The sequence below is a fragment of the Mus musculus genome, chromosome 10 (assembly GCF_000001635.26).
Source record: "Mus musculus strain C57BL/6J chromosome 10, GRCm38.p6 C57BL/6J".
NCBI classification, from domain to species: Eukaryota; Metazoa; Chordata; class Mammalia; order Rodentia; family Muridae; genus Mus; species Mus musculus.
This window is the reverse complement of record NC_000076.6, coordinates 129,349,222-129,358,555: the sequence shown is the minus strand read 5'-3', so window position 1 is coordinate 129,358,555 and position 9,334 is coordinate 129,349,222. Positions and strand designations below refer to the sequence as shown.

Below are 9,334 nucleotides of genomic sequence, written 5' to 3'. Positions count from 1 at the left end.
TTACAACAATGTTTTCTCTAGCCAAGGAATTGTTGTGGGCACATTTAATAACCAATAACTAAAATAGGCAGCTAATGTTTAATTACCATTGATTATAATTGATAACAGCTATAAAAGCTTTCTTTAATTTCTGCAAGGCCTTTTGTTTTTTGCCAGTTAATTTGTGTCTCACTTAATAGCACCTGACAAAGGCTTAAGTTCTCCTGTGGTGAGTTTAAGGTGAGGTCTCAGCCAATTAACATCTCCTGGAAGCTTTTGAAAATAAAACTTTGAAGCAAATCAATTTTTCTTTCTAGATTTTTAGGACCACAATTTTCTAGTATAGCTAAAAATCTAAGTATTAAAAGATATTGCCTCTGAATCTTAAGGAATCTTCCCTGAAGGCAGGGAGAGGTGAGGTCCCAGGAACTTCCCCAGTCATGGTTTGTGAAACAAAAGAAATGCCACACAAACGTCCCTGAGGCTGCTCTGAGCTGAGCTCCACATCTACCCAAGCACAAACATTTCTCAATCTGAGCACTCTGCCAGAGTCCTGGCCCAAAGATTATCCCTATTTTGAAGTATCTTTAAAAACCTGTTTTCCTGGGTTCGCTCCTGCCACCAGTTTAGAATGACTCCAACTCTGAGTTACTAATTTTAAGCTTTCTATTACAAGCAAAAGGCTGCCTGCCCCTCTAAGAGCTGCATTTGCAATCAGCTCCCAGTAGGGCTTTTCCAGTTACACTAGCACTTTTCTAATTTTTCACATAGCTCCAAACACATACACAAAACACACAAAACAGAAACCAACCTATCCAGACACATGCAACCCTTTCTCATCTTCCACGAGCAGGCAAAAGAATTAGAAGGGTAAGCTTCCATTTCATAAACAAAACTTGGTCCCTCTGAACAATCTCTGGAGACTGCAAGACGTCTGTGGCTCTCCCTACTCCCCAAGGCATCCCCTGAGGAGGCTTTCTAGCACATCTGCTGACCACAGTCCTCCGGTCTTTGCAACCCTAAGGGACAGCTGCAAATACCAAGCTCGCATTTCAGGAAACCCCACCATCTATAAACACCAGAGAAACCAAACTCAGGCAGATCTAAACTCAGACTGCACCATGTTTCAGAGACATGGGACAAAACACAGACAACAATGAGCACATGTTCATTTCTGGAAACATAAGACAGACACTCAGAACAAAGACACCGGCTGGCACAAACATAAGAGGGGATTCCCCGATTTTCTCTCTATCCCTGGGAGAGTTTCAAAATCTACTTTCGTCCTGCTTGATGCAGTTTCCAACTGCGGCCATCTGCCTGATTATAAAATCCCTTTTATTAAACACTTTTATTTCTCTTGCCTAAAAAAGCAGCTTCTGGAAGCTGCGGCTGACTGCCTGCCTGTTGAGTTCCTAGTTCCCAATAACTCACTGCTAAACCTAAGTGAATCCAGCGTGCAGATTTAACGCTGTTTCAGCTTAGCCTGTACCAACCTTCTCCGGTGCGATTTTTATTTAATTCTTTTCTTCTTCCATGGAGCTCCAAACCAGTAGTGCTTCTTCCAAATGTCCTCTGCCTTTCTCAGGTCCCACGTTGGTTTGCCAAATTGTTGGGGCCGGCCTGTGGCTCTCATGTCCGGGTTCGAGCCTGGAAGATATCTTGGAACTGAGAGAAAAGAGGGAGCCTAGGCAGGTTGAGAAATAATGGAACCAAGACAACTAGTCTGCTCAAGGTTCAAATGTTTAATGGCGGACATGCTTTATAAAACAGGGGGGAAAGTCCATTCCCGCCAATTCTTCCTTGGAGCCTGGGACCAGCTACAGGTGATGACATGCATGATAGGGCATAGGCTCCGGAATAGCTCCAGGGCCTCTCAGCAGGTAGCAGTATTTTGAAGAGGAACAGCAACAGTGGCTGAACAATAGAGTGATCTAGCGAGGAAGGCTCCACCCTAGATAATCACCTTAGTGGCAGCAAGGTCAAGTTCTGGCTCAGCCTGCTTCAGGCTTGTGGGAGGTTACAATATTGGAAAGCCCAGGGGATGAAAACATTAGACACACTGTTGGTTCTGGACAGCAGGCCTTAAACAATACTATTTAAAGGTTTCCCTGAGTTGTCCACAGTAATAAAACTGGTATAAGATCACTGTATCCTTACAAAATAACTTGTTAACATTATGAAAATTTAGAATAAAGGAGAGACATGGCAAAAACAAGACAAAACAAACCCAAACCCAAACCAAAACAACTCCCCCCCAAAAACAACAAAATACTAAGAGACAATGCTCAACAATTAGGTGAGGAAATCTGAAAAATCTGTTGGATATTATTTTGTATGACAGAATTTATATTTTATTATCCTATTTGTAAGGACTGCTGTCAGTTTAGATACTTATTAGCATTGCTTCTTTGCAATAGCACACTGCCTCAAGGTTTTATATGATCATCTTGGCACAAGTGATCACTGGTGACCATCCTGGCACATGTGATCACTGGTGACCAAGGAAGCTTGAATTTTACTTAGAAGAGGGAATAAAATAGTCATAAGAGGCTGATGATGGTAGGAGGAAGCTGGGAGGGAGAGGGGATTATGAGAGGGAATGGAGGAGTTTCAAGATCAGGTGTTGGAGGGAAGGACAGGGGAGATGGTCAGATGACAATGAAAATGAATGAGAATCTGCCACTGACAGGTGTGAGGAGATAGGGGCACCTCCAGGATGAGACATAGACCTGAGATAATGTAGGCACCCAAGAATCAATGGGGGTGTTATTAACTGTGATTCACAGAACTGGAGATATGGAACCTGATAAAGGCCACCTCCTGTGGCCAAGCAAGAGCCTCAGTGGAGTGATAGAGGCACCAACCCACCCACAAAACTTTCAACCCAAAATTTATTCTGTGTACAAGAAATGCAGGCATGGGGGATGGAGCAAAGACAGAGGGAATGACCAACCAAAAACTGGCCCAACATAAGACCCATCCCATGTTCACGCACCAATCCCTAATACTATTAATGCAGACAGGAGTATGTTGTCCTCTGAGAGGCTCCACCCAGCAGCAGGCTCAGACAGATACAGAAACCCACAGCCAAACAGTGGATAGACTCCTATGGAAGAATAGGATGAAAGATTGCAGGCCCCAAATGGGATAGGAAGTCCACAGGAAGACCAACAGAGTCAACTAACCTGGATGACTATTGGAGTTCTCAGAGCTTGAACCACCAAACAAAGAGCATACATGGGCTAGACCTAGGCCTCTGTGCTCAGATGTGCAGCTTGTCCTTCATGTGGGTCCCAAACAACTGGAATTGGGGCTATCCCAAAAGCTGTTGCTTGTACATGGGATATGTTCTTCCAGCTGGGCTGCCTTGTCTGGCCTCAGTGGGAGAAGAAGTGCCTAGCTCTTAAAGTGCCAGGGTGTGCCCAGTTGCTCAGAGGAAAAGGGGAGGGGGTAATGGGGAAGGATGTGTGTGTGTGTGTGTGTGTGTGTGTGTGTGTGTGTGTGTTTGTGTGTGTGTGTGAGAGAGAGAGACTGGGAGGCGGCAGTGAGTGGGACATAAAGTGAATAGGCAAAAAAACAAAACAAAACAAGAAACAAAATTAAATTTTAAAAAGTTTCCTTATTGTTGAAAAATTGATTGAAAATGGCAGAGCATTTGCACTACTAGATGAGGTTATTTGGAATTTTTTTTAAAAAACAATTTTATTAGATATTTTCTTTACATTTCAATTTTTTGTTTGTTTGTTTGTTTGGTTTGGGTTTTTTTCTCTGTGTAGCCCTGGCTGTCCTGGAACTCACTTTGTAGGCCAGGCTGGCCTCGAACTCAGAAATCCACCTGCCTCTTCCTCCCAAGTGCTGGGATTAAAGGTTTGTGCCACTACTGACCTGCTTACATTTCAAATGTTATCTCCTTTCCTAGTTTCCTCTCTGAAAATCCCCTATCCCCTCCCTGCCTCCCCCAGCTCCCTCACCTACCCATTTCTGCTTCCTGGCCCTGGCATTCCCCTATACTGGGGCATTTGATCTTCACTAGACCAAGGGCCCCTCCTCCCATTGATGGCTGACTAGGCAATCCTCTGCTAAATATGCAGCTAGAGAGAGGAGTCCCACCATGTGTTTTCTTCAATTGGTGTTTTAGTTCCAGGGAGCTCTGGGAGTACTGGTTAGTTCATATTGTTGTTCTTCCTTGTGCGGAGCGGGTGTGGCGGCAATCCCAAGAAGGCGCCAGGGACTGCAGCTAAGTCGTATGACTTACACCTGACTTCCTCATATAAGCCACAAACATCTTGAGAGCTGCGCAGGTGTACCAGGATACCGGTGAATCCATTTTGATGGAGATATGCCCCTGCTGCCCTGATTAGCTGAAGCTGCCTGCCTGGTGAAGTGGCATGGCCTGCTGTGCGTGGATGGGAACTGAGAGTATAAAAGAGTGAGAGGCCCAGGGTTTGGGGGAGAGATATAAACAAGGGAGATAAAAACAAGGGAGATATAGAGAAAGAAGAAACAGGACTGAATAAACGTGTGCAGAAGGATCCTGTTGCAGCGTTGTTCTTCCTGGCCAGTTGGGCGCGCACAAGACTTCCTATTGGACTAAAAGTTTTAAAGTTGTCTCATTGTAACCATTTTACATTATTGTGCAAGAAAAAACATATTCCACCTATAGGGTTACAACCCTATAGGTGGAACAACAATATGAATGAACCAGTACCCCCAGAGCTCATATCTCTAGCTGCATATGTAGCAGAAGATGGCCTAGTCGGCCATCACTGGGAAGAGAGGCCCCTTGGTATTGTAAACTTTATATGCCCCAGTACAGGGGAATGCCAGGGCTAAGGAGCAGGAGTGAGTGAGTAGGGCAGCAGGGCAGAGGGAGGGTATAGGGAACTTTCTGGATAGTATTTAAGATATATAGAAAGAAAATATCATTATGAAAAAAATTGTATCTCAATTTCGAATACTTTCCTGGGATACCAAATAAAAGAAAATATGTGGAAAATTTTGAGCATTTTATGCTTTATAAATTGTTTGTACATACATATAAAAAAGAGTAATCTTCATAGATTAGAGAGTTAATACTGAAGTGTTCATCTTGCACACACTTCTCTAATTGAAAAAACTAGATACAGAATATACTTCAAAATACAAGGTACACATAAAATATACATATATTGATTATGTTCCAGGAATCTCAACTAAGAAAAATTAGAAATGAGAACTTAGAATGTTGCAAAGAAATGAAAAATGTTTGATATATTAGATATATGGTATGAATGTTTGACAATATATATGTATTTAATATCACATTTGTACCAGAAAACCCATATGTAATGTATGGATTGAGCAATGTAGCCTTTGTTCTATCTCAGCAGGAACTATGTGCAGCTCTAACTTTCAGCCATCTAGTTGGAGGAAGAAAAAGGAACACTTTGAAAAGTGAATTTAGCGTTTATTTCTAAGTTGTAAAAAGTTCCCTATGAAAGCTCTTTAGGATAAAGGGGGAAAGTGGAAAGATCCTAAGTAGGCCAAGGATATTCCCACGCTCCTCTCTTTGTCCTCAGCATTTTGACATCTTTCAGAATACATGATCACATGTTAAAAACGTCATCACAAGTTTACACATAAAATCAAATCATAAACTGAAATCAAAGTTCACAACAGAATGTTTACATGAATATTCATTAGGAGTAATTATCTAGCTAAACTTAATCACCTGTCATAGCTCCACAGGTTCATCAAGAGTTAAAAACCATAACTAAGTTATTAGTGAAGTTTTGTATAGATAAACCCAGTCAATATTTTATCTTCTGTCCTAGCACCTATAATAAATCGTTAGTTCCCTTTTTATGACCTTTGTTAATGGTTTTACAACCTTTTGGAATGTGCTCTGCACAGTAGAAAGTCTGCTTACTATCAGAAGCAATTAACTAGTGACACATGGGAGACTGACAGAGTTCTCATTGCAGTTTTGACTATCAGAAGAGACATTATAGCAGTCACAGTATAAGAGAGATTAATAAATACCGATACAATTTTAGGAATTCCTATAGGATCATCATAAAGAATTGAGAAGTCATCTATTTGTTTATATAGCATCACTACAAGGCAGTACATCTTAGGAAATATGCAGAGATCTGCTCAGAAGGGTGGGCTAATAACTAATGATTGTTATGTATGTTTAATAGTAACAAGAACAGCATATTAATAGCAGGAATCTTTCCTAAAGTGATTTTTACCTTGGGCCTTGTTTATGGGAGCAAATCTGTTGTGGATTATTTAATCCAAGGCACACCATCTCAGGAAGATCACCTGTTAGTTGTTAGTTTGTCTTATGATGGCTTCTGACATCTTGAAAGATTGTTTTTCTTGAAATTCCATAAAAGTCACCCATGTACCACACAATATGTTTGAGACATTTAATATATTGATAATTTATAGCATCACATAACAATGTTTGGTTTAAGCATTTGTGTCCTTTACAGATATGAAAGATCACTGAGATGAAAGTAATGACTTTCTCCCAATGAGTATATACATGTATATACATGTGTGTGTGTGTGTGTGTGTGTGTGTGTGTACAGTCAAATAACACATCACACAGAAAATTATTACTCTACGATGTTTATTTTATTCATTGTAATGAATCCTGGAAATGGGAATGTAATAAATAAAAGCATATACTCATAGAGATACTTTAAGAAAGGAATGGGAGGAAGTTAGTTATTGCAGAGTGCAAACTTTCATGGGAAAGTAGAGTGTAAGGTGGAATGGAGTTACAGGATTCTTCGGAAAACACATTCTCTGTGTGAAATAACTGCTGACATAGGAAAACAATCATAAAAATATATGGACTAGAGTTTCATTTTTATTGTATGGTTGCAGTTTATAACTGCATTTCTCTCCTCCTTTTCCTCTTTCCAAGATTTTTCATATACCCATTCTCGTTCTCTTTCAAATTCACATCGTTTTTACATTAATTGTTATATTTGTATTCTTTTAAAACCTCAGCATGATTTTGTTCTCTTGAAAAAATTTTTCCTTGAAATTCCACTAGTAACCCATCTGTTTTAAACTTTGTGTTTTGAAAAGCCCAAAGTCTTTTGTAATACATCCCAGAAGACTTCTTTCACCTGCTGGTTTCTTAGTGTATAAATGAAGGGGTTCAGGAGAGGGGCGATTGAAGTATACAGCAGAGCTACACCTTTAGACACAGACACTCTCTCCCTTGCAGATGGTTTAGTATACATGAAGATACAACTTCCATATGTTATGGAGACAACAATCATGTGGGAAGTGCAGGTGGAGAAGGCTTTGGTTCTTTGCTGTGCAGAAGGGAAACTCATAATAGTCTTAATGATGAAAGAGTAAGAGAGACTCACTAGTACCAGTGTGACTACAAGTGTCACCACTGCTAAGACAAAGGACATCATTTCTAGAACATGAGTGTCTGTGCAGGAGATCTGTAAAATAGGAGAAGTTTCACACATGAAATGATCAATTATCCTGGAATCACAGAAATCCAGCTTCAAACCCATGGCCAATGGGGGAAAGATGATCAAGAATCCAGTCACCCAGGAGCTGAGGACGAGTTGGTGGCACACTTTGCTGTTCATGATGATAGGGTAGTGCAGTGGTCTGCAGATGGCAACATAGCGGTCATAGGACATGGCAGCCAGGAGATAAAATTCTGTGACTCCCAGCAAAAGAATGAAAAACAACTGAGCTGCACAATTATTATAAGTAATAGTTTTGTCTCCAGTCACAATGGTCGTCAAGAATCTGGGAATACACACTGTTGTGAACATGATTTCCAAAAAGGAGAAATTACGGAGAAAGAAATACATTGGAGTTTTGAGGCGAGGGTCCAGCAGGGTGAGAAGCACAATGATTAAGTTCCCCACCAGGCTCATCACATAATTGAGAAAGAGAAACAGAAAAACCACAATTTGCAGTTGTGGGTCATCTGTCAATCCCAAAAGAATAAAGTCAAGTTCCATTGACTTATTTTTCATTCTCACATGTAAGCCTTAGCAAACAAACATAGGAAACTAAAAACAAAATATTTTATGTGCATTAGAATTGTTTTCTTTTGTTATTTATTTATATCCCAAATGCTGCCCCACTTCTGATCCCTGGATATTTTGGGCTAGAAAACATTTGAAAATTGATTTCATGGTATTGCCCCTTTGGGGGATATGTTACAAAGTCAGTTTCAAATGTTTTCTAGCCTGAAATTTCAGGGGACACAGAATTATATGCCATAGGTTGATTAAAAACTTGTCCTAGTCTGGTTTTTCTCAACTTTCTTATCATAATCTGTTCCTGTCCCCATGTGCCCCCTCCAAAAATCAGAATAACATTTTTCATTAATTTGCAAATGTAAATTAACACATTCACTTCCAAATGGCCTCTACTGTCATGCAGGCTTGGAGCTTCTAATACCTTTCTTGAGACTCTGAAGTAGCCTGGACTACTGTGCCACCGGTTCTTGCTTTTTTTGTAGATTTTTTTTTTTCCTTTTTGGAAATCATGGTTTAATTGTAGCATTTCCTCCTTCCCTTCCCTCTCTCTCAACTTTTCCATGTCCTCCGTTTTCTTGCTCACTTAAATATTCATAGCCTTTTCCCCCTTAAATGCATGAATTTGCATGTGTTCCTAAACTCATAAGTACAACCTGCTCAGTTCATATAGTGTTACTTCTGTATGGTTTCACAGCTGACACTTTGGTGTTAAGTAGCCAGTTGGTGCTCTCTTCCCTTTAACCAGTTTACTAGCGTTCCTTCTTTCCTATGTTTATTACTTTTTCATTTATCTAATTAATATTCTTTTCATTTCCATATGCTATTTTATAAATCAGTTTGGAGGAAAATCAATGCTCTACAAACATAATAGAATTTACAAAAATCAGTATTAGTGAATAATTTTAAGATTGATTCCTTAAGATGCTCAGGTTTTATTTACTAAGTAATTAGAAGCTTTCTTTAAGTAAACATATTTACTATTTTCCTATCATTCATAATGCTCATATTTTAAAAAATGGCTGGATATTAGTCATTTCTGAATGATTTAGATTTAGCAGGCTTAGAATGATGGTTTCACAAAAAACACAAGAATTGCTTATTGTACCATTTTCATATCACTTTATAAAACAAAGAGAAACCTATGTCAACGTAAAAGTATAGATATAAAAAAATTAATCAGTTAAAACACACTCTTAAAATATCTACCACTCAGAACACTTTATAAAATAAAAATCAATTTTCTAAACACAATTGCCTTAATTGTATTTACTATGAATTTGCCTTAGTTTCACATTATAAAATAAATGTAAAATCAGCATGGAAATTTCACATTA

The 9,334-nt window shown here is 39.5% G+C and overlaps 1 protein-coding gene across 1 annotated transcript; it reads right to left on the bottom strand.

Annotated features, from left to right (window-relative positions):
- Positions 1-7,046: 7,046 nt before the first annotated feature.
- Positions 7,047-7,991, bottom strand: Olfr782 (olfactory receptor 782). Its single transcript, NM_001011797.1, has one exon. The coding sequence runs from the start codon at positions 7,989-7,991 to the stop codon at positions 7,047-7,049; it is 945 nt and encodes a 314-aa protein (NP_001011797.1).
- Positions 7,992-9,334: the final 1,343 nt, after the last annotated feature.